The sequence below is a fragment of the Paroedura picta genome, chromosome 10, assembly GCF_049243985.1.
Source record: "Paroedura picta isolate Pp20150507F chromosome 10, Ppicta_v3.0, whole genome shotgun sequence".
NCBI classification, from domain to species: Eukaryota; Metazoa; Chordata; class Lepidosauria; order Squamata; family Gekkonidae; genus Paroedura; species Paroedura picta.
Genome location: NC_135378.1, coordinates 74,000,063 through 74,025,641, shown reverse-complemented (window position 1 = coordinate 74,025,641; position 25,579 = coordinate 74,000,063). Strand labels below are relative to the sequence as shown.

Below are 25,579 nucleotides of genomic sequence, written 5' to 3'. Positions count from 1 at the left end.
TGGGTAACATTTTCATCATTGTTTCTGATAGAACCCCAAGGAGGACGGGGACACACACACAAAGGGCATCCCGCAAGTGACCTTTTGTGAGTCCCAGCACGTCTGTAGCACACGGGGAAAGAGAGAAGGACTCTACTTCTTACTATAATTATGATTTTATAATTAACATAAATAACAAACCACGCTCCCCGCCCCCCTCCCGTCTTGGAGCGGATACATTTCAAGCAGCATTGGCAAGCACGCTGGAAGCCACGGCCATCAACAGCGCGCGCTCTGTCTGGCCCGGGCCACTTTGAAGGTCAGCCGGCGCGCGAGCCCCCTCCGATTCCTGCAGTGCAGCCCAATCGCCTCGCCGCTCTCGCGGCCACGAGTAGGTCCTTCCGAGCGCATGCGCGCACGCTCCTACCCCCTCGCACGCGCGCTCCTGGCGCCTACATAGCAACAGAACGCTTCTCCCCATTCCCCGGATTTCGCGCCGGGAAGAAAGGGATCCTGGGTAGCAGTGAGGTCATCATCGCGCGCCTCCCTTTTCGGTACACATCCCGCCAGGACGATTCCCCTCCCCCCTCCCTTTCCTGCGGTATTTTGATTGTTCCGAATCCGCCGCCGTCGGCCCTTCCAGCTCGGAGAGAACGGGGGAGGGGCTCGCCGCCGTCCTCGCCGTCGCAGCTGGTGACGTCATCGCCGGTCTCCCCTCCCCCTCCGCGGTCCACGCCTTGTTTGGCCGCCACAGTCACCGCTGGCCGGTGTCGGCGGCACCCTTGAGGGTCTCGAGCTTCGTAGGCGTGGGGGCGGGGTAAGGAAAAACAAGCAGGAGCTGGGGAAGGAAAGGGGGCGAGGGAGAGGGAGAGAGAGAGGCAGGCTCCGCTGGGCGCCGGGGTCCCATCCCCCGCTCTCCTTTGTCTGCATTTTCTCCTCAGGCGGCTCGCGACAGCCCGATGGTGCACGAAGCAAGGGGGGGGGGCGGGGGGAAAGGAGAGCATCCCTTGCCAGGCAAGCCCTCAGCAGAAAGATTGCGGCGGAAATCCACACTCGGGGCTCAGTTTTTGTCCCCCCTCCCAAGTGGTCTCCCCATGCAAACCGGGCTCTGGTCCGCGGGTGCTTGAACTATAAATAAACCTCTTTGTGTGTGTGTTTTTAAAAAGGCTGCTTTTTGGATAGAAGGAATAGGGAGGGGAGAAGGAAGATGATCCATTAGCAGCAGGAAGGGGTTTGGCTAGCGGCTCATAGTGGCTGCCCGGAGGGGGGAAGAGTCGATGGGGGTTTAGTAATTGGGGAGGGGGGAGCGTTGTGTGATTCTACTCCACTTATGGCTTTATGCTTATTTGTGTGATCTGCCTTGGTCCTTAGGGAGAAAGCTGGTCTTTGAGGGAATACATACAGTTCTGAAGAAGGTCTTGGATGATGTTTAATGGTACAGGGAGTATTTTGAGGATAAGCCTTCAAGGTTTGGGGTTCATTATGGCAGGCTCAGTGGTGGGAGAAAAGTAAGGCAATTCAGATAAAGATTGTTTTTTTTTTAATTAAGGGCTTCACCCATTCTCTTTGTGGTTTCTCTTCTGTATGCTTTCTGCTGTGGTTGTGTCTAAAAGCTATCTATGTTTTGGTTGTAAGCATGAAAATCTGTGCAGACACTTATCTGACTTTGTTTTTTGGTATTGTGCTTTTACATCTATTTTTTATGATAGAATATGGAGAAACAGTTGTGAGCATATACTTATATTAAATATATTGTTAAAATGTATTAAAACTACAGCATTTGAAATGAGCATATGCTAAAACTAAAAGACCTTTTTTGCCCTTTGAAAGTATTTAGGCTTGGGATCAAGTGAAGTCCTGTAGTTATAGAGCTGTCACCAAGAATGAGTTTCCATATTCTCTTTCCTCTTATTTTTTATATGTAAATATATTTAATATTATAATAATTAGCATACAGATTGTATAGTGTAGTACATTCCAGATGATATTAAGTGTTTTGATATATAATATGCTGGTGAAAAAGATTAAAGTGTTCAGTTGGATAAATTTTAACACAGCAACTTCCAATTATTCACTAATGAAGATGCCTATTGGTAAATTGTGCTACTAGTGAGAACCAGTCCCCACTTTACACAACATCCCATTGTATTCTGCAGTAACTGAAGCCTCCCAGTAGATAGCTTTTTGTAGGATGCAGTGCATTATTTTAGTTATATTAATGTAAGTAGTTGCTAGATCTGACTCCAAACCAAAAAAGTTGCACCCGTAGTTCATGTCACTTTAGTAGTCTTAGGTTTCCAGGTTCAACTACTGGAACCTCTGTGAAGTTGAGTGATACAGCAAGCTGGAGAATATAGAACACCAGGCCCAACATCAATGACCTAGTTAGATTTGTTTGGATACCTCTTCTGTTGGCTTGTCGTCTTTTACTTCCTTATAGCCAGACACTGAGCCAGCAGAACTTGGACAGTGAAAAATGTAGACACTTACATTGTTAACCTACGGTTCTTGCCCCGTTTCTTCATATGCATTTCATATAGAAGGATCTGGTGGGGAAAATGTGATACTTCCCAGGGAATAACTTGATGTGACAAGTAGCAGAAAACATTGTATGGTTAAATTCAAGAGAACTACTTGTGCCATTTTCTATATGTTTTCAAGGGAAAACTATTAGCAACATCATCCCCTAGCTCTCTAGTATTAAGCTATGGAAAGCAGTAATTGTGAATGAAGTCTGCAGCTTGATAAGGGTATAACTGGTAGACACAGAAAGATCCGAACTGGGTGTTCTACAGAATCATATGCTGTTAGAGCATCTAGACCTAAGAACCTCATATTAGATGGCTTTGTCAAATGTCTTCTCCCTTTCTTGCCCTCTTATTTCTGCAGATCTTCTTGGCTTGTATGGTGCTATTACCAACAGTAGAGACTGTCAAGCTGAATTCCATAAACTGGTAGAACTGAAAGGCCAACATCATGAGTTTGTTTAATCTTGACCGTTTTCGTTTTGAAAAGAAGACTAGAACTGAGGAAGAAAATGCTCCTTCTCCCAGCCTTCCCACAAATGAGGAGGTGGATGCTACTTCTGCCTCTTTAGATGATGTTCATGAAGATACTGCACTTCCTTCTGCTGTAGAAGATAATGATGCTCCTGTTGTTAGGGAAGAAGATGATGATGTTACTGATCACAGTAGTAGGCCAGCCACTCCAGCATCTGATGTGTCAGAGAAAACCGGTGAGCTCTTTTTTTATAGAGCTATATTTTGTAAATCAGTAAAAAGTCTGAATGTGTCTGCTCTTAACTTTTAGTTCACAATGACATGTTATCTGCCGCTGTTTTTATTTAGGCCTTTGGCTTAGTTATAATATTGAAGTCTTTAATTATAGTATTTAAGGCATTTGTATATCATTTCGCTTCAGGGGCCTGTCCTGAAAATGATAAACCACTTAAGAGAGGGGTGAGTGGGGAATAAGCTCAGTAGCCTGCTAGCAGAGGGAGGTGGTGTAAAAATCATATTATAAAAATAAGAAAAGTATAAAAATTGTGGGTGTCCTACTGTAAAATTGGCCCTGAACTGGCCACTAGATCATTGACTAGTTTATGCTGGATGTGATTGTATTATACCTATGCTTCAGCAGCTTCACTGATTACTATTGGCTCTCTGGTAAAATTGAAGGTGCTTTCACATCAGGTGATGCATTTTTTTGGTGGTTTCTCTTTGAGAGGTCCATTCTTCTGCATCCCGTGTATGCTTATTTTCAGAGGTCGAACCCATGGTTTGGAATAAATGTCCAGATGTGGTACAGAAAATCCTGTCCAAAGCAGAATTATTTCAACATACTGTTAGCAGCTAGTGGTTGTATATGTTGCAGGAGTTTTAGTTAACTTGATGTAAATTGTGTTATGTATTTTAACTGTGCATTATTTGTATTTTGCCTTGGGTATTACAGAAAAGTAGGATTTAAAACATTTCAAGCAAATAAATAATAAACTGGACCCTTAAGCAAAATACAATAGGGAAAGTTTCCTCTCCTTATGTAGATTAGATTTACTGTGTCTTTTGTAATATTAGTTGAGATAGATGAAAGTTTTAAGTACAGAGTCTTACTTCTTCCACTATGTGTATTCTAATCTGTTTGCACAAATTGGAAGGAATGGGAGGGGGGACACACAAAGGAAATACTCATATAATTGGATGCAATATTGTTAACATCATGGTGGTTCCCCATTGCAATGTATTCTGCAATTTTATGCAATGCAAACTTGTGTCTGGCAACTTTTGGAAAGTATTGTTTGAATCCTCCCACTCAACACAGAGTATTCCTGCATTTAGGTCTTGTGAACCATTCATCCACTTTGGTCTCAATGCTTATTTTGTGGAAGCAGATTAAGAAGCCTGAGCTAAGAACTGGCCAGAAAATGCAAATTAGTTAACCCAAAATGTTATCTGCAATCTACAGTTATTTTAAGGTCTATGGTTGAACTTTGCTTGCATCATGATTCATTGAAGCAACACTGGCAGAAAAACAAGCCAGACAACTTGTTGATATTTCCCTGTAAGCATAATAACATACCAATTATCAAATTACTATTGTTTCCGCATATTTAATTGTACTCATGTGTAACTTCAAGTGCCACTGTATAGACCAATGGCTAATGTTGCCACTTCTTCCTGTCTTTCTCCTGCTTTAACCTCACTTAGTCCTCCAAAGTAAAAACAATGTATAGATGCCATATAGTACTGCCACAATGTAAGACATAAAAAACTTACCTCTCTTCAAAATGTGGGGAATACTTCTGTCACAGGAGACTGTTAACATGAGATGACAAGAAATTTCCTGTTATCTAGTTGTACAAATGTCCTTTTTATAGACAAAAGGATAGGCTGGTGAATTTAGAAAAAACACAGTAGGGTTTTCTAACAGGCAGCTTAGAAGCAGCTTTAAAACAGTCTCCATAGTAACTGTAGAGCATGAAAGTTAGTGAGGGATTTGTGTGTGTGTTTGCTGGAAAGCTAATCTGTTTTTGTAGTGGTTCAAAGAGCCTGGTCTGTCTATTCTATCATGTGGCCATTGACTAATATGGTTTTACTTAATGCATGCAGTAGGAAGAGAAAAATAATACAAGTATCTTGCAACAGTATATTAGTTAGCACATCATGACTGTTTAACAATTATTTTAATGATAGTTACTCACATTTGTTCCTTACCCTTGGTTCTCTTTCCAGTTTAGGTTATAAATTCATTGTAATTTGAGCAAGGGCGTGAAAGAGTGATGCTTGATATTTTGAAGTCACTTTTCTGCTTATTGCAAAGGTATCTGTTGAGATTTCTCCAAATTGCTGTTGTATCAGGGTCTGTTCCAGGCTTTCTCAACCATGGTTTTGTGAAACCATGGGCTTCTTGAAAGCTCTGGAAGGGTTTCCTGAATGGGTGGGAGTTAATTGTGTGTATATTTGTTAAGCATTTATCAAATGTTATGACCCCATGTGATCATGTTGGCCCACCCCCCTTCCAAAATGGCCAGTGATGGACCTGGAGGGGGTGGGAAGGGGAGGGGCCCTAGATGGACGTGTACGCAGCTATGCTTCCCAAGCATATTCTGCACGATTGTGCCACTTCTGCAGTTTCTTGAAGCCTGAAAAATGTTCCATGGGTTTCTCAACAGTAAAAAAGTTGAAGGCTGGTCTGTTCTTTGGTTACAGCTTATTTCCTAGGACCCGTCACTCTGGCAGAAATGGTTCAGCTTTATGGGAGAACAATTGCATGCTATTGTGGTGTGCAGCATGTGCACAAGTTAGACACATGTCTTGTGTAAATGAGTCCACTTCTTAAAGTAGATTCTGTCATACATTGCTAAAGTGTAGGAGAGAAACCTCCTTTCTGCTGCTGACTGCTCTTAATGCTCCGTCTGATGGGGAATATGTCCAGAACCTTTTTCTTTCCTTGGCACAAGACAGTATAGCCATGGCCACCTCTGATCTGCTAGGTTTGTACCTGGGAATGAGCAAGAAGATAGAGGAGCCTGCTCTGAGCCAGGTTTGAAGCCCTGCTTCAGAAAGCTCATAACCTGACCTGGTAAGGCTCCCGCAGACGGACTACTCAATGCCCTATCTATTCATCATGGACTTCTTCTCCTCTCAGTGGTGAGATACATGAAGCTCCTACAGCTGCTGGCCAGATCCAAGTGAGCAGGTTCTGCAGAGGAAAGGCCTATCCTTCCCCTGGAGAGTTTGCTGGGCACTTAATTTCTAGTGCTGTGAGCTGCAAACATCTTCTAAACCACCACACATTTGTAAGGAGTGTCGCTTTGTCTCAGTCCTGTGCTTGGGTACCTGAGACTAAGTCTTAGTGATTGGGTGGAGTGGTGGTCTCTCAAGCTGGCTGTCCCTATCCAGGGGGAAGAAGGGGAAAGGAAAAGGTAGGAGCAACTCTTGAGAAACTGGGTCCAATCTCATTAATATGGGTTCAGTAGAAAATTAGCAGAACGATGTACAGCACTGTGGAATGCCACCCTATAAAAACAAAGCTCCTTGCAAGGATATTTGGTGATCTAAGGAAGTCAGCATGAATTTGTCTCCAACAGGTCCTGTCAGACCAACCTGATTTCCTTTTTTGACCAAGTAACAGGTTTGCTGGATCGTGGAAATTCGGTTGATGTCATTTACTTGGATTTTAGTAAACCTTTTGATAAGGTTCCCCATGATGTTCTGATGGATAAATTGAAGGACTGCAATCTGGATTTTTAGATAGTTAGGTAGATAGGAATTGGTTAGAGACTGCACTCAAAGAGTTGTTATCAATGGTGTTTCATCAGACTGGAGAGAGATGAGTAGTGGGGTACCTCAGGGCTCGGTGCTTGGTCCGGTACTTTTTAACATATTTATTAATGATCTAGATGAAGGGGTGGAGGGACTACTCATCAAGTTTGCAGATGACACCAAATTGGGAGGACTGGCAAATACTCCAGAAGATAGAGACAGAGTTCAACGAGATCTGAACACAATGGAAAAATGGGCAAATGGGAACAAGATGTAATTTAATAAAGATAAGTGTAAAGTTCTGCATCTGGGTCAGAAAAATGAAAAGCATGCCTACTGGATGGGGGATATGCTTCTAGGTAACACTGTGTGAACGAGTCCTTGGGGTACTTGTGGATTGTAAACTAAACATGAGCAGGCAGTGTGATGCAGCAGTAAAAAAGGCAAATGCCATTTTGGGCTATATCAACAGGGGCATCACATCAAAATCACAAGATGTCATAGTCCCATTGTATATGGCACTGGTCAGACCAGAGGAGAGCGACGAGGATGATCTGGGGCCAAGGGACCAAGCCCTATGAAGATAGGTTGAGAGGAATGTTCAGCCTGGAGAAAAGGAGGTTGAGAAGGGACATGATAGCCCTCTTTAAGTATTTGAAAGGTTATCATTTGGAGGAGGGCAGGATGTTGTTCTCATTGGCTGCAGAGGAAAGGACACGCAGTAATGGGTTTAAACTACAAGTACAATGATATAGGCTAGACATCAGGAAAAAAAATTTCACAGTCAGAGTAGTTCAGCAGTGGAATAGGCTGCCTAAGGAGGTGATGAGCTCCCCCTCACTGGCAGTCTTCAAGCAAAGGTTGGATACACACTTTTCTTGGATGCTTAGGACTGATCCTGCATAGAGCAGGGGGTTGGACTAGATGGCCTGTATGGCCCCTTCCAACTCTATGATTCTATGATAAAACTTAGTGTGGAGAGGCATTCTAACCTCACTCCAGTTCACAAAGCCTGGCTAAAGTTCAGCAGTTGTAGAGAGAGAAAATCCTTCATGCTCAGAGGCACTCTGGTAACTAAACAAGTTATAGTTATTATTATTAAATATTATTAAATATTATTACATATTAATAATGTCATAGTGCAGTGGCAGAGTATGCAGTAGTCACATGGATCTTCTGTTTGATGGGAACAGCAAATGTGTCTCGAAGAATGAACAATCTCTAGCTAGCAGTAACCTTATCCTCGCCATATGCGATGTGGCAGTCAGGTATCATAACCTCCTATGAACTGATAGAAAGTGCTTCTGCTTTTTCTCCCTTCTAAATTGTTTTCTTTGACCGTTAATGCACAATGGCAGCTACTCCATGCTGCTGCCATGCCGCTGCAGCAGGGCAGGATGCCCTGCCGTTCCCCGTGTACACACAGGGGCAAGGCATGCAGGGCTGCCCTGGCATAGCACACGCACATTTTGAGCCGGGGCCAGGAGGCCTGGGACGCTGCCGGCCAAGGTAAGCGGTAGTGGCTGGGGGAGTGGGGGGGGGCAGGCCCCCCTCCACACGCTCTGGCAGGGCAGGGGGTTGCACCTGCCACCTCTGCAGAGCCCACAGGGGCATGCGGTGTCCCTACAGGGGCACCGTAGGTCGGGGCCACGCGGACCGAAAGGCTGTCAAGGTTGGGGCCGGGCAGGCTGTCAATTATGCACAGCGCTGGCCCGCTGCTGCTGCCGCCCGGCATAACCAGGAAGCTGTGGAAGTTCCTGCGTTTGTTTAATGCGGGCCTTCTGTATCCCTGGAATGGGACATGCCCGTGCTGGTGGCGGCGAGCATTATCAGGGATTTTCCCCAAAGCCCTGCCACCGCCAACGTGGGAGTTCTGGCCTGTGCAAAATGAGTTTATTCTCTCATACTTTACTGGGGTTGACCTTTGCAGTTCTCTGTCTTCCAGTTTGCTGGGGGTGATTTATGTTTTCTTTATACCCTTTTGTTCCCTTTTTTCATTTGCTTCATTGGTTCCCATTTCCTTATTGGGCCTCATTCACATTATTGCTTTAAGACATGTGTTGCCCCAAACTGTCCTTTGATGTGCTACCTCATTGCTTTTCTCCCTCTCCCCCCCCCCCACTTTTTTGGTGGGTGAGTTTCCTTGCTGCTTATGTCATGGAATTTAATGTCAGTCTGGCATGCTATGTAGAATGTATGTAATTTTTGTAGACCTTGCCTCAGTAGTTAATATAAGTTAGCCTGAATAATATTGATTCAGTGATTGCTTTTGACTTCCAGTAATGTTGTTACAGTTGCTCTCTTTCAGAGATTCAGCTGGTACCAGACACTTCTCTAATACCCTATTGTGAATAGCTGGTCATCTGCCAGTATAAGTTCCAGGAAATGGAGTAATGACCCTGTTAGCAGCAGTCAGTTTTCCTTAAAATTATCACTTGTATGCTCAAAGGAACATTGTGAAATAACTCTCTAGCAGAAACATGTGCTATAAGAACTCAGTGCCTTTTCCTTTCAAATCCTGGGATAAGAGACTTCAAAAATTTGATTCATTCCAATTTAGATATAACTTGTGCTTATGCTCACTTACTACAAATAGTTTTTACACACACAAAAATGATCTGTGTATATTTGGTTCGTTCGTACTTTATCAGAACACTTAGTTTACTTTCAAATTTTAATTAGAATAAACAAGGGTTTTCACATTGGATCTGCAGCAGATTAGTTTTCCCTTAAAGTTAGCAGACTGGGTCTTGGAAAGAGGTGAATTCTAGAGGAAATGGTTCATTTAACCACTGAGCAATGTGATTCAGTGGTTAGTGTGCAGCTAAAATTCAACCAGATAGGCATCATTAGTGTCCATGTGGTGGCTGTAATGTCCCTTCAAAAGTGGGCCTTTTAGACCGACATGTGTTGAATGAAGACAATATGGCTCTTATAGAAGAGTAGAGATGGCATCTAAATAAAAAATGAGCTGAAGTTTTAGTTACTGCTTTGCCATGGTAGAGCTTAGTCATTTTAGCTCCTAGGGGAGAGTTCAAGCTTGATTTGATCTAGAAACTATTGATTTGTCTCTCTGTCAGACTACGGTATCTATAAAACGCTGGTTCAATGCCACTTTTCAAATGAATCAACTTCCTTCCTGTCCGCTTTCTTCACTGTACATCTTTCTTGTCAGAATTTTCCTTTTCAACCACATTTCATAAAAATTCATCTTATATTGTAGCACAACCAGGAAACTGTTGAATTTTGGTTGACTTTCTTCGGGTATATAAACTTGCCAGTAACTCCTGCTAAGGGATAGCATGGTATTAGCCAATGGTTCTTGAGGCCGAGATGCATGCACACGCAACTCGGTATACACATGACTTCCCTCTGTGCATATACACAAAGGGCCACACTGTATAGTAAAACAGTCACTACATTTGCTGAAATGAATTAAGTGGTTTACTGAGGCCAGTTCCCAATGCATGAATAAATGCTCGGGGGTCTTAAACACTCAAATCAATACATCAGAATTATATCTAAACTGAGATGAGATTCCAGCAGTGGAAAAATCATAAAGACAAATAGCAAATTGTTACCGAGCAATAAAATTTAGCTGTGTCCCTACAAGCATCTTGGCTTCCTAATTGCTACCAGCCATCTAATTAAAAGCTAAGCCATCTACATTTCAAAGCTAGTACATAGTTACCTTTCTGGATGCTGGTCCAAAGACTTCCAGTGAAACAAGTTAATAGAGAAAAAGAATAAAGTAGTGGGAGCCCCATATCTGCCCTCTAGTATATTATTTACTTTTCTCTGTGTTACCCCACCCCCAAGAGAAAGGCATAAAGACTCCTTTCTCATTTCTGTTTTTTCCTTTTACCCCATATATGATATGGTTCCCTGTCTTTGCACAGTGTGGTCAGCTTTAACATGTACTGTATATTTTGAGACCTGCCACTGCAGCACCAAAGGCCAGAACTTGGTGTGGACATGATGCTGCTGGTCCCAGCTTGGAGGCAATAGGCCTAAGCTACAACCATCCACCAGCAGTGTGGAGAGTGAAGATGATCAAAGTGAGCTGCTCCCAGTATGTCTTACGTTGTTGGTGGCTGGGATCCAGCTGAGCCCCTAGAAATGGATGGCAATGCAAGGGAAGGGGAAAGAAGGAAATACAGCTCGTTCTGCCCTCTATTCTCATACCTGTAACTGGAAAGAGGGGGCCTCACAGCATCTTTTCCCTAATAACCCATCTGTGCTATTAAAGTAGTGAGCTCATAGAATCATAGAATAATAATAGAGTTGGAAGGGACCTCATGAATCATCTAGTCCAACCCCCTGCACTGTGCAGGACACTCACAACCCTATCGCTCATCCACTGTAACCTGCCACCCCATTAAGCCTTCACAGAATCAGCCTCTCTGTTAGATGGCTATCCAGCCTCTGTTTAAAAATTTCCAAAAAACCCACCACCTCTCGAGGAAGCCTGTTCCACTGATAAACCGCTCTAACTGTCAGGAACTTCTTCCAGATGTTGAGACGGAATTTCTTTTGAATTAATTTCATCCCATTGGTTCTGGTCTGTCCCTCTGCTCCATCCTCTATATGGCAGCCTTTTAAATACTTGAAGATGGTTATCAAATCCCCTCTCAGTCGTCTCCTCTCCAGGCTAAACAGACCAAGCTCCCCCAACTTTTCTTCATATGTCTTGGTCTCCAAACTCCTCACCATCTTTGTTGCCCTCCTCTGGACACGCTCCAGTTTGTCTACATCCCTCTTCAACTAAGGCGCCCAAAGCTGAGCACATTACTCAAAGTGAGGCCGAACCAGAGCAGAGTAAAGTGGTACCATCACCTCCCATGGTCTGGACATGATACTCCATTTGATACAGCCCAAAATCCCATTCGCCTTTTTAGCCACCAAGTCACACTGTTGACTCATGTTCAATGTGTAGTCTACTAAGACTCCTAGATCCTTTTCACACTTGCTACTGCCCACATTTGACCCACAATATGCGAGCCAACGGTCTTTAGTGGTACATTACCATATCACCTTTTTAATTAAAAAAAAACTTTTAAAGGAAAAGGAACTTGTCATGTTAGCATTTTCCCCCCGATCTACTGCAGTCCAATTTGCAAGTTCTTTCATGACTTCTATTTCTGTCCTCCAGTAAATGTCTCTAGTTATGTGCTGCTTTTACCATTTGGCAGTATACTGTATACTTTTAACTGCAACTGGGAGGGGGGGCACGGCACACCTCCCAGCGTTGACGTTTCATGCTATGTAGTAGTTTCTAGTGTCAGTAAGTTGCCTGGGGTTATCAAAGCTTAAGATTTATTGAACTTTCCATCAAACACCTCTTAAGCAATTTCAGATTATTTTAAATTTATTTCCCATAAACCTCTATCAGGCATCAATCCCATTTTGCAGCTGCTGTTCCTCCTGTGTTTGCTACTGCCTTTCCCATTTGGCCAGGCATGCCTCCAGGGTCAGAATATTTCTAGCTCTGAAAGGATCCCTAGTTTGCTTTGTTTGTGTTTTGTTTGTACATAATAGACATGTGAACAATATGCCTCTAACACGGCCAGCCATTTAAAGTAGGTTGTAACTGAGTGGAACACTGAAGACTGCTGTCTTTTTTTTTTATAGCAGAAATCCTAAAGAGAACCCAAAATTTTAAAATGCAACTGTCCGGGGTACTTTAAAAAACTGTCGGATTCAATCTAGGATTGTGCAGTCTTATATTTTGAAAGAATCTTTCAACAGGGCCATTTCTGGTAAAGCTTCAGTGGCAATAAAAACTCTGTACGCAGGAAGTGTGCATGCATGTGAAAGCATATACCCAGAATGATACTTCATTGGTATGGTATAAAAAGATTCCACTGGACACCAACTTTGCTGTAGGTGCGAACAGTGTATGCATGGACATGTAATTAATATGTACCTTTTTCCCTTCACAACATTTTCAAAGATGACTCCAGCGTTCCTGAAACCCCTGAAGTAAAGAGGACAACAAAGCTCACTCATTTTAAATTTCGTAAAGATGTTATTGAATTGTCATCAGACAGTGAAGAGGAGGGATCACCTAAAGAGTCCCAAGCAAAACAGATCCTTGCTCCCAAGAAGGATGTGATTGTAATGTAAGTATTTAACTCCCTCTGCAGCACATGCATGCTTGGAAGTGTGACAAGACTGCATTCCAAAGTTGCATCTGATGTTCATAAAGTGAGATTAGATTCACCTTTCTAAATCCTTTCTTTCCAGACTCTAGTGGGTTTTAATATTAAAAACAATTAAATATTTTAGGGTAGCTTTATCACAGCCCCAAATTGGTGGTGGAAAATTGCCGTCAAGTCATTTCTGAGCCAGCTTGGTATAGTGGTTAGGAGTGCAGACTTTGGGTTTGATTCCCCACTCCCCCTCATGCAGCCCGCTGGGTGACCTTGGGCTCACCACAGCACTGATAAAGCTGGTCTGACCGAGCAGTAATATCAGGGCTCCCTCAGCCTCTCCCACTTCTCAGGGTATCTGTTGTGGGGAGAGGAAAGAGAAGGCGATTGTAAGCCACTTTGAGGCTCCTTCCGATAGAGAAAAGCAGCATATAAGAACCAACTCTTCTTCTTCTGTTCTGACCGAGCAGTAATATCAGGGCTCTCTAAGTCGCATCTACCTCACAGGGTGTCTGTTGTGGGGAGAGGCAAGGAAGGTGATTGTAAGCCTCTCTGAGACTCCTGGTAGAGAAAAGGAGCATATAAGAACCAACTCTTCTTCTGGCATACCCTTTGGGTTTTCAAAGCAAAAGATCTTCAGAGTGGGGTTGCTGTTGCCTGCCTTGATATAGCTGCCCTGAACTTCCTGTTATCACCTTCTTAGAAACCAGAAATGTTGTCTAGCAGTCAATGGCTGTACTTAGGTATTCATTCTGTGTTGTTCTCTAGTGCTCCTTTTGTAGGGACCAGAAGAGCTCAGGTTGCATGCCGATAGATGTTTCTTCATCTGAGAAGCGAGAATGTGTTCTTGCACCACTTGGTCCTGCCCATTTTGCGAGACTAAAGTCTGAAAGAATAAATCTTTACCAGCCCATTTGTGGCTGAATATAGGCCCCTCCAGCCCTATGTTCTCAGTATGTTTTGCATTTTGGCACTCCAGGGCTGCAGCTCCCATTGCACATATGCCGGGGTATTAACAGGACTGTGATTGCTTGGAATCACTGCAGCGTTTCATAAATCTCATAACGTTGAAAGCAATATGTGTGGTGCATAAAATATTAAAACAAACATTATCCATAAAATGTAAAAGCTCTGTTGATTAGAAATCTATTAAAAAGTTAATTTTGAAACCAAATATACATTATATATTAAGCATAATTGTTAGTGCATAATTTAACACATGCTAATGCTTCTGCATTCTTAATTACACAGCATTTTTAACAGACTATAAATGCCAGCCATTTAACAATTAGATGTTTGCTTTAAAAATACCCTCAATTATTCAGTTTTATTAAAAATGTAACGGATAATATTTTACAGGAGCAGTATCTGGAGAAGGAGTTGGCCTTTGTGCCCTGTTGTTGGTCCTCCAAAGGATCTGGTTGGCCGTTGGGTGAGACAGGATATTCAACTAGATAGGGTAGTAGTCTGATCCGGCAGGGATGCTTATGTTCTTATTTGCCCAGTTCTGTCATGTGACTGAAGGCCATTGTTCAGTGTCTGTCTGTACTGAAAGAATGTGCCATATTAGTTTATTACCTAAGAATTATTGTAGTCTATGGGCTCAGGCATCTGAAATGACCCCAAACGCTCCAAAATTCTGGTAGTAATGAAAATTTATTGCCTTGAATGTCAGGAGTATTTCAGGAGCTGAGTGGGGAAAAAAAGGAAGGACATTTCCTTCACTTTAAATTTTAAAGGGCCTTTATTTTATGGGGGAAGACTTGACCTTTTCACTGGCTTTAGGACATAATAGGCTGATTGTTTCTTATGGTCAGCAAATCTGGTCTCAGGAGTCAGATCTTGCTGACCAGCAGTTAGTCAGTATCTCCAGTCCCTTTAAATTTGTAAGTTCCATTAATGTTTTATGCAGTGCACTTGGCCCACAATTTGGGAAACCCGGTCTTCCCGTAGAAAGCAATGGCTCTCTGAAATGTAAAGGGGGAGAGATGCTGAACCCAGGTTCTTCTCCCTCCATCACACCCTGCTTCTGCTGCATCAGGGGTGGGAAATTTTAAATTCCATAAATATGTCTGCTATTATAATTTTATATTCCAAGTAAGTTTTAAATTATTCATTTTTGTTAATGCATTCTCAAACTGTCGATTAAAAAAAAAAAACCTGGGGGAAAAACCCTTTCCGATTACTTCAAAATATCCAGGAATTTTACATTTCTAGTTGGTATTAATAAATTTGTTGTTGTTCTTCTTTGTTAGCCTGGCTTTCCCGATAATGTAAAGATTTTAGGTTGCATCCAGCCAACTTTTTTACTGATGTAAAGGGGAGGAATGGGTCCCCTTTAACTATCAAAAAGAATTAATCTAATCCTGAGGTTCATGGGACTTACATGTGTGTTAGTCCAGCAAAAGATTCTAAAGAGTCATTTAAAGAAATTCTCCAGGCAGAAATATAGCACAGAATCGGACCTTATGTCTTATAAACGCAGTAATGGGTTTAAACGACAAGGCTAGATATCAGGGGGGGAAATTCACAGTTAGAGTAGTTCAGCAGTGGAATAGGCTGCCTAAGGAGGTGGTGAGCTCCCCCTCACTGGCAAAGGTTGGATACACACTTATGATTCTATGATTCTATAAAATAGAAATTGGAATATTTGTCCCACTTGTTCACTTATCAAGAATATCACAAACAGTATATTATTGGAGCTGTGTGCCTTCTTTGCTGAGAACCTGACTGTTGAAAGGATTACTTTCCTAAATGTTGCAGTGTGTTACTTTGTGTTCTGTGCTTCTTGAAAATGTTTCACCACTTTAGAATGATACAGTATTTTTTTAATCTTTACCCATAATAGCTCTGAGCCTTCTGATACTGAACAATCTGAAGATGAGCCATCAAAATCTCAGTCTTCAAAGGCCCTGGAGGAGGAAGAGGAAGATCTGAATGACTGTAAACTTCAGACACTGAAGGAACTTTTCCCACAAAAAAGTGACCAAGACCTGTTACAAGTACAGTAATATAACTTGGAGTTAGTACTGGTTTTGAAGGGCAATAGCAAAAGAGGATCTTGTGGTGCAGAAGCATTGACTGTGGAAATTAGAGGAAGCTAAGAGACTTTCCCCTAGCCTTCTAAGGAAATATCGGGTGTCAAAATGATCCCAACCAACCCCCCTCCCAAAGAATTCCAGCTGTAGGTGGCATATATGAACCTCATTCAAAAACCTAGATATAACCCCCATAGCTGAGCACAGCATGTAGATGGTAATATGGACTAGGTGTGGGATTAACTGTTTTAGGAGAACATGTTTTCAGGAACCAACACAAGGAACCTCGGATCCCTTTCTCCAGTGGTGGACTTAGGGCAAAGGAAGGGATGGAGTGGGCATGTTATTGCTGAAGCCAAATCTCTTCTCCCTGCCACAGCAGTCTCCTTAAGAGTGAGGGGAAACTAAGCCACACCTCTTCCCCAACACACACATTCATATGCGAAGCGCAAGTTGTGATTTTTCCTCCCCACCTCAGTGTGCATTTACATGCATAATAGATGTGTAGTTGGCAAGTGTTCTTCAAGTGTAGATGGCAGAACCCAAAAGTCTATTGATGTGAACCACCAGGGCTAGATAACTTGCATGTATTAATGCATTGACAATCACAAAAGCAGATGCAGATCAGAGCAGAGACCTTGGTTCACCACACAAGAAGACCTGGCAACTATTGAGCTGGTCAGAAGCTCATTTTTAGTTAATCTGGGCAACATGTGCTTAGAAACTCTTCCTCAATGGTACCATTGGGTACCATTAATAGTTGCTTTGCTTTGGTTCTTAGTTTTCAGCTCAAGATGTTCTAAATGCTGCTTGTTGGCGGTCTCCTTTTTCCTGTTTAGCTTATAGCAACCAATGATACCATGGATGGAGCAATAGCTGCTGGCCTCAAGTTGTTTGAAGAAGGTATGCAGTGATTTCTTTTTAATTGCTTCAAGATACGTTTTTGCATTCATTAAGAGTAAAACATTTAAATTACTCGTACGCAAGGTTTTTTGATATCTTGGACCGTTAAGTAACACATTGTTTATTTAAGCCACCTGACAAGTAAAGTTTGCTGTGTAAACTACCATTCACCTTAATACTGGGAAATGATATGAAGAAGGGATATAACAAGACATGGAGAAGTTCAAGGATGTAGTAAATGTACAGGATTTGATTTTTGTTCTCTTTTACTTCGTTTGTATCCTGGCTTTTTCCCCAATGGAGACCTAAAGTGACTTACATCATTTTTCTGTCTTGTACGAAACTTGGATTGGACCTGGTCCTGCATGAATTGTTATATAATACTCTAGGTTTGATTGACAAAAATACTTGAAAGTTTAATGTGCTTTAACTTTAGGTTGCAAATGTAATTTTTACTCTGTATTTTAAAAGGTGGATCTAGAAAGAGGAAACTTGAAGAAAGTACCAGGGATGATGATGCAGAAATTGATGACCAAAGTATGAAAAAGACAAAACTGGATCCTGTAAGTAACTAATCATAACCTCTTTACATGTAGAAAAGTCAAACAATTTGTTGTTTTTGTTGAATTCATGCTTTGTTTTTTCAACTTGCTGAACTCCTTAGGAAGTGTCTTTGATGGAACTTCATATAAACAAACAGTAAACAAAATATGTTGCATAAATTGAGCACCTTGATTATTTGAAGTCTAATCCTGCTTTGTTACCAGTTTTAATATTGTATTTTGGATTTCTTGTTAACCACCGCAAGCCAGCTGGTTGGGAGCAACAACCTACAAATATGACAAAATAAAAATAAATAAATAATGCCATAAGCATTGATAGTTCAGAACCCACATTATCTGTTGCATAAATTTTGTTAAAATGGTATACATACATATGGGTGCATATGAAGTAAGTGAAGCCAGAAGGAGAAGCATATCAAATAGAGATGTGTGTTATGCTGTGAAGTAACATTGAAATTTTAAGTGCCTCAAGCAGATTCTATCAATAGGAAGCATAGGCTTTGTCTAAATATTTTTGGAGTATTTAGAAAGCATTTCATACATCTCAGAACCAACACAAAATAGCTGATTTCAGTTTAATTTTGACATGGGTATGTACAGACACATCTTTACATATAGTGGCAGCCATAATATCCTCAGCCACTCGACAATGATCAATTCGGGGGGGGGGGGGATTAAATAATTCCAGGCAGCAAAAACCCACAAACAATTTTGTGTCACTGTAATGTTAGGATATGTTTGAACTTCGAAAAAGAGAATCTAAACCCCAAAAAGGGTACTAAGAGCATAAAATACAGACGTGTTTTCACTGAAGAACTAATGGTTCTGAATATTTCTGATTTTTTCTTTAAAACAATACAACACTTAAAACACTACTGATATAAAATGAGCTTGGCACAGCTGGTCATAAATCGTGGCTGCTATCTAGTAAATTTTATTCAGCCCTTCCTTCAAGGGATTAGGATGGCATGCATGGGTCTTACTCATTTTATGAGGAAGGTTAGGCTAAGGCAGAATGGCAAGTTTCATGGCAGTACAGGAATGTGAACCTTGGCATTCCAGGTTCTAGTAAAATGACCAGATTTTAACATTGGTAAAGCAGGACACCTTTGCCGGGGGGAGGGGGGGTTCTTGATTAAAAATTTGGTCTATATGGAGCATCAAAAAGTTTTATAGAATGCAAAAATAGTATTATAATATATATTTTAAAATTTCAACATAAGTACAATTTGCCAGGTACCCCCAGATGTCCCTCCAAAATGGGACAATCTGGTCACCTTAGGTTCTAGCCAGACACCTTAGGTTCTAGCCACTGGTATGGCAGATAGGCCCATGAACTCAAAGCGAGAGGTGCAAAAAGGAGAACATAGGCTCAAATCACTTTTATGAAAGCAAGTATGGGGGTTAATTGTACAAGGCTATTTTTCCAGTAGGCCCAGCAATAATAACATGGATCACACTAACCAGACAAGACACACAGCATTGCTTCCTTCCTAAATAGAGAGGATTATATCTGTCTGCCAAACAAACTAAAAAGGTGACTAGAACAGCTATAGTTACAGTTTGTAGATACACCCATAAGGTTTGCAAAAGGCTAGAAACAGTCTTGATTTAGAACTTATGGTTTTAATAAACCATTTGGCAGTTCTTGAGGTTTTAATTTTTTTTTCTAATGCGGCCAATTAGTGGAGCCCACTTTTAAAATATAAATGAGGAAAGCGGCTGCTAAAATGTGTTGCAGATTTGGGCTGTGGTCTATATTGACCCAATGGAAGTCTTACTGGACAATTTTAAAGGCTTTTGTCACTATCTTCAGGAATGCCAGTAATTATTTTAAGAGCTGCAATGGACTCTCCTCTACTGAATCCCAGAATAAATAAAGATGGGATCCAAATGGATGGTTTAGAACTCACAAAGAAATGCTGGTACGCGTAAATGAGATGGAAGGTGGGCTGTGGGCCTACATATACCGTGATAAAATGAGGCACAACTCAGTGTCTGGAATTAGTAGCCATTTATGGGTTCCTTCCAGTTGAATTTTTGCAAGCGGATCCTAACATTTAATACAGTTTTGAATACAGAAGTGGTGATAATCATTGTTTTGCATGTAGCTATTCATAAAGACACTTGCATTTCAAGGTATTTTCAGAATATCTGTTTTCCACACCTGAGGAATCATTGATAGACTTGAGAATCCAGCAGATGCCAGCTGCTTATTTTATTAATGTATTACCATGGATTTGTGCGTTAGACCTCGTATTTTCTTCATGCCTTTTAATCCATGGCCTCTTTCGACAGCGATAAAATTTCTTCCTGATTGAAACCATCTTCTATTTTCCAGTTATTAACTGACTCCATATTCTGTTCCATGTAATTGACACATTCAAACTACAGAAGTTCAGCCGTATTTTGTTGTATGATTATCTGCGGGTTTCTTTGTCAGAGGATGCATATACTTGGTGAGGTTAATTTTGACCATCTTTTCTGCTTCTTACAAGAAATTAAATGAAATCTAAAATCTGTCTTTTGAACCGTAGTTGGATAGTCCTGAGAACCAATGGGAAGGGCGTGAAAACTTGGTTAGCAAACTACACAAAGAATTTCCCAGCTTGGATAAAGAGGTATGTAAAGAGGGGGAAGGCTGTTACTCATGCTGGCCTCATTTTTAATTCTCGGCATCCCCAGTTAAAAAGGACCAGGCAGCAGGTGATATGAAAGTCTTTGTAGACAGTACTGACCTGGATGGATCATTGGTCTGATTCCATGTATGGCAGCTTCATTAGTCCAGTTTGGCACAAAATATGTGCTTTGTATAACTGTCATGCAAAAATTATAAACACATTATTCTGTGCAAGGTACAAATGGTAGCTATTACCATTGCTAGTATTATAATTCTTTCCTTTTGAAAAGAATTTTGGATGGTGTAGAGACAGCCAAAGTGGGTCAGTTCCACTATCTCTTCTTCTCTCTGCTTCTCCCCCCACCCTACAAGGTGTTTCTGTCATAGTGTGTATTCTTCTTCTTTGTGGACCTTAGACCAGTGCCAGGGAGGTGCTGTTTAGATGAGAAAACAGAAACACATGATCTTGCCCAGGGGTATGGATTCCATCCTCCCTCAGTCTTTTTGTTACTCTTTTAATTAGAAGTGCCTAGTATAGTGTCTTAACTTGGCAACCTGATTTAGGAGGAAAACGAGTAAGAAGGCATCCTGTTTTCTTATGAAATGCAGTTATTAACAAAGCAGTCAAGTAAAAAAAATCAGTGAATTTTGAGCTAGAACAGAAAATTATCACAATAGAATTTGGTCACTTTCTGAATTCTGGAATTTGAATCTAGTATGTTCTGGAATTGCTGATCACAGATCAAATGTTAATTATTAGACAGCATTTGCTAAGGAAGGGTTTTGCTCTGGAAAGCCGTAAATGCATTATGTTCATTATAAGTATCTTTCCCTATTTGAATATGCATAAATAATTATAGAATAAAAATATTTTAAACAAGTAAATGTTGACTGTAATGTGTGGTTGTTTTCCTTGACTAGGAGCTGAGAGATGTGCTTCGGGAACACAACTGGATATTTCGGGAAGCTCTGGAATCTTTAAAAGTATTTATGGAAGATCAAGAGGGTAAAATGGGCTCGATATTACTATATTTGCTTTTTATCCTAAGAAGTACAACTTTTTTCTTTTTTCCCATTCTAATATATTTTTTCTGTCTCAGTCCACTGAGATTCTTACACTTAGTTTTAAAATAAATCATGGACAGAATTTTAATTAAATAGGGAGGAAGATTATGCTACGTCTGAATTTGTAAATGTTTCCTTTTATCATTGAGGATTTTATGGGGGAGGGTCTGCTGGTAGAGCCTCAATAGCAAGCTCCTCAAGGTCAACCCCTGGAAGTGATGTCTGTGGTGAGAGGGGGCTACTGTAGTGTAAAGGTCTTCCTGACTCCCCTGCTGTTCCTTGGACAGTGTTCCAGATTCCCTAGGCTAGTGGTTCTCAACCTGGGGGTCGGGACCCCTTTGGGAGTCAAATGACCCTTTCACAGGGGTTGCGGCAGGGCTAGCAGCTTGGCCAGGAGGGGGCGCTGTTGCTGCTTCTCCTGCAGGGGCCTGCGCTCGGCCACCAGCCACTCCAGCAGCACCTGTAGTGCAGCGCAGTCTCCTGCCAGGTGCTCCAGGTGGGGGTGCAGCTCAGCAGAAAAAGAGACAGAACTGAACTGAATTGAGGAACCCCAGGAAAAAATCAATTTATATACAATTATATGAACAATGGATCTTCATGCTATTGGTCAGTTTCAGTTGGGGAACTGTATTAAAGGGTTGTGGCTGAGAAGGAAGGCTGAGAACCACTGTCCTAGGCCTTGCTTCTGTGATTCGGAGCTTGAGGCTGTAGACCACCCAGTGGGGGTCCAACACTTTCTTCTCCAGGCCCAGCACCACCTATTAACGGGGGAGAGCTTGGCAAGTATTCTTTCTGCCCCCAGCCACTGCTCATCATAGCGGGAGTCTTGAGGACCGGTGGTGGTGGTGATGGGGGAGCCTAATATTCCATCCCCTGCGAGATATCATGAATCCCAGGCTTGTCATTCTTTTATGTTATTGATTGATTGTCTCACCTAAGAATCATCAGATTATACACTTTGTACCAGCTGGTCTTTAAACATTTCACTCATTCCACAAGAAAAAAATATATTTTTTCTAATTGGAAAAAAAAATTTAAAGTTAACAAGGAAGAAAACTAACAAGTCCCTAGTCTCCCCACCACCAACAACATTTTACAGGGTTCTTCCAAACTTTCACATTTTATTTTTAAGTTAAAATTTAAGTTAAAATTTTCAAATTGGCATGCTTAATACTAACAGCTTGGTCTAGTGGTTAAGAGTGGCAGCTTCTAAGCTGGCAAGCTGGGTTTGATTCCCTGTTCCTCAACATGCAGCCAGCTGGGTGACCTTGGGCTAGTCACAGTCCTGATAATGCTGTTCTGACTGAGCAGTAATATCAGAGCTCTCTCAACCTCATCTACCTCATAGGGGAGAGATTGTAAGCTGTTTTGAGACTCCTGGTAGGGAAAAGCAGTATATAAGAACCAACTCTTCTTACAAGCTGTAGTATGCGGAGGACAATGGACTGCCAGTTTAGGACGAAAAGAATAAAATAGCCCTAACTATCTCCATAACAGCATGAAGTGGGGAGCTGGAAAATGCTCCATGTATTGTATTTCATGCTCTGGGCTAGCCTTAAATCTCATCGGTCTGCATTAGGAATGGGCAGGAACAAAAGAAATTCTGGTCCAATTCAGGTTTCAGAGTGTTCCCAAACCCAACTGAACCAGAAGCCCAGGTCCATTTCACTTCTCGCTAGCCTCTTCAGACTCACTGTACAGATCTGACAGAAGGTTCTAAAACCAAAGAGGAAAAAAGTGGCAAGGAAGATTTTTAAAAGTTAAATGGAATTTGTGAAAAAAGGGAAGGGACCAATGCAAAGCATGAATTGCAAAGCCTGCACGGTTTGATCCGGCAGGAGGGCCAGCTTAACACAGAGATGCTGTTTTCTCTTTCTTCCCTTTGCTTAGTTTTGCTCTGGGTGGGTTTAGGAATTACTCAGTTCTTTTTTTTTATGAGCCATCCCCCTGAGATTCATCATGCACTCCACCTTGCAATTCTTTTTAAAATAAGTCTACTCCAGAACAGCGTACCATCTTTTCCCATACCGAGCACTACAGGAACAAAATACTATGCTTTCCAGATGTATACGAGAATTGCTTTTGTGATATTGTTGAAGTTTAAAATGCACTTTTTACTTTCAGTTCATTGTTGAGTCATTCTATAATCTGTAATCTTTCATATATTGTCAATGTTAGTGAGCTAGCAGATAACACCGGCAGCTTCTTTACAGCTTTTTTGTTCCACATAATGTTTTGATTTTTAAAAATTGAATGCAGCATAAGAGCAATTGTTAGTAAACACGAGAAAACTTCATTTAACTTTTCCAAAAATGTTGTGATTACTGGATTGCAGTCAATTTAGTATTACTGTGTACTGAGGGTTAGTTGGTTCTGCTTTTTAAGAGTACTGAAAAATACTATATCTTCATAGGAAATGTATTAGCAATACAGCATGATTCTTTAAGATGAGTGTCTTTATAATTATAGTTTTAGTGTATTGAAGAGGATCTTTAACAACATACAGGCATTTCCACACCTACTGCATAATGGTGCCTCCCCTTCCTATACTGTGTACTTCTGAAGTGCCCTCCCCCCCCAGGTTTTGGGGACCTCTGTGTCTGCAGAACTTGATCTGAAGTGCATTGATTTTATTAGAGCTTTGTTTTACCTCACAATATAGCAGGACCTGAAACAGTTTGATTTTTCTCCTTGGAGTCATTGACTCATTAGCACATTTTTTTGTATACATTGCTTGAGAGCAAATCCATGCTGAAGTGCTTCAATGGGTATGCTGAAAAGTATTAGTAGAAGGAATAAGTTTGAATACCTTTACATAGTTCGCTAATATCTATAGATAAGAGATGAACTCTAGAGTTCTTTCAACAAATTGTTTCGTGTGCATTCAAAAGTGGATTTGAGGTCAAGGTGGTGTTCAGGCTCACAAAAGAACTCCTCCAAACCCAGATTAGTTTTTGATTATTTTTCTTTAATAGCCAAATCCTCCTGTCTCCCTTCCAAATTGTGTCTATTCCAAAAGCAGGTTGTAAAAGAGGGGGAGTTTCTGTTTGAAAAATACAAGTCAGAAGCTTTCTCCGGCGTGTGTTTTCTTTAGGTCCTAGTGTTGGTGGGTTGCCATGAAATGTAGTACAGTAATTGTTTCTCCTAAAAACACAGGAACTCCCTTAACTCCTATTTCACGTATGGTGTGGTTGACCCAGTGTGGGCTTTCCATGCACGTGACCAATAATGAGAATAACCTGCTTGACTTAAAGCGGTGTGCAGTTACAAGTCTGCTAATTGTCTGCTTGCATTTCGGTTACATCTGTAAAAGTGTACCTTTAACATAATGCAGCGATTGGTTCCCTGCTCTTAGCTTGAAGTACAAGGCCCACTTGCAGTGGCAGAGTTCCTAAAAGGCATTCCCACGTTGCATTGAATACTTGTTATAAAGTTGAGTTCTGAAATTGTGCCCTATGAAAAATGGGACTATAAAAGTCCTTTTAAGTAACTGCTAAAATGGTGTGCACATATAACAGTTATTGCCACTAAAAATGTTGCAGGATTATGATGTCTTAAAAATGTATATAATTGCAGATAAATTTAGAAGAGGATTGATTTGCCAATTCACGACTACCCTGATTGATTGAATTCTGTTGTAGGATCACAGTCAAATACATTCAGATGCTCAGTAACTCTTCAAGTTTAATCTGTCTACAAATGGTCTTGGAGACAAGACAGAAGATTTATCTAACAATTATTTTTTTCCTAAACAGTGGCTAGTTAATAACACACTGATCTAGCCTTAAAAGCGATAGAAGGGGAACCTGGGAGCAAATGTCTGTTCTGTTCGGGATCAGTGATAATCATATTTAGGTTTTTAAATGGGATTGTACAATGTTTTATTGTGATTTTCTTCTCATTAAACGATTCAGAATGGTTTTGGGAAAACTGCCAACGAACAGCAAAATGTTGCAGCGCGAGTAAAACAAAATGTATTCCAGAAGATGAAGATTTGTACCTGGTAGTTTTTCCCCATTCTTTGCTTTCTGCATGTCATTTCTCTGAACCTCTATTTCTGTTAAATGTTGAACACACAGATACACAGTATCCTTCCAAAAGTGAAGTTTCAAATGGAAAGGAAGTCTCGGCAATTAACACCAACCATCACCAAAATGATGCTGACTTAAAGTTCAATCAGAAACCTTCCACAACATCTCAGAACGGCTTCCGGAAAAAAGATAAAAAGAAAAAAATTTGGGCTACTAAAAAGGACTCGCAAGATTCAGAGTATGAATCTGCTTCAGAAGCTGGGAGCTCCCTTGATGAGGACTATGGCAGCGGGGAGGAAGTGATGGAAGACGGTTACAAAGCTAAAATACTTAGCTTCTTGCAAGAGGCTTCCCTGGGTGAACTCACTTTGATCCCACAGTGTTCCCAAAAAAAGGCTCAAAGGATAATGGAACTCCGTCCCTTTAATAGTTGGGAAATTCTGGTAAGTCTGTATTCCTTCTCTCCC

The 25,579-nt window shown here is 41.3% G+C and overlaps 1 protein-coding gene across 2 annotated transcripts in view; it reads left to right on the top strand.

The window, feature by feature from the left end:
* The first annotated feature begins 404 nt into the window (after positions 1-404).
* The window catches only part of SMARCAD1 (SNF2 related chromatin remodeling ATPase with DExD box 1), a 46,807-nt gene continuing 21,632 nt past the window's right edge, over positions 405-25,579 (top strand). The window contains exons 1-9 of one of the 2 annotated variants that reach the window (XM_077300869.1): positions 405-533; positions 2,869-3,214; positions 12,694-12,862; positions 15,741-15,894; positions 16,770-16,833; positions 17,305-17,396; positions 19,934-20,017; positions 20,938-21,022; positions 25,161-25,555. In XM_077300869.1, the coding sequence (XP_077156984.1) occupies positions 2,956-3,214; positions 12,694-12,862; positions 15,741-15,894; positions 16,770-16,833; positions 17,305-17,396; positions 19,934-20,017; positions 20,938-21,022; positions 25,161-25,555 (1,302 nt within the window). In that variant the 5' untranslated portion in view covers positions 405-533; positions 2,869-2,955. Of the gene's footprint in view, positions 534-622; positions 797-2,868; positions 3,215-12,693; positions 12,863-15,740; positions 15,895-16,769; positions 16,834-17,304; positions 17,397-19,933; positions 20,018-20,937; positions 21,023-25,160; positions 25,556-25,579 lie in introns of those variants that run through there. The other variant, XM_077300868.1, reaches the window with a different exon arrangement.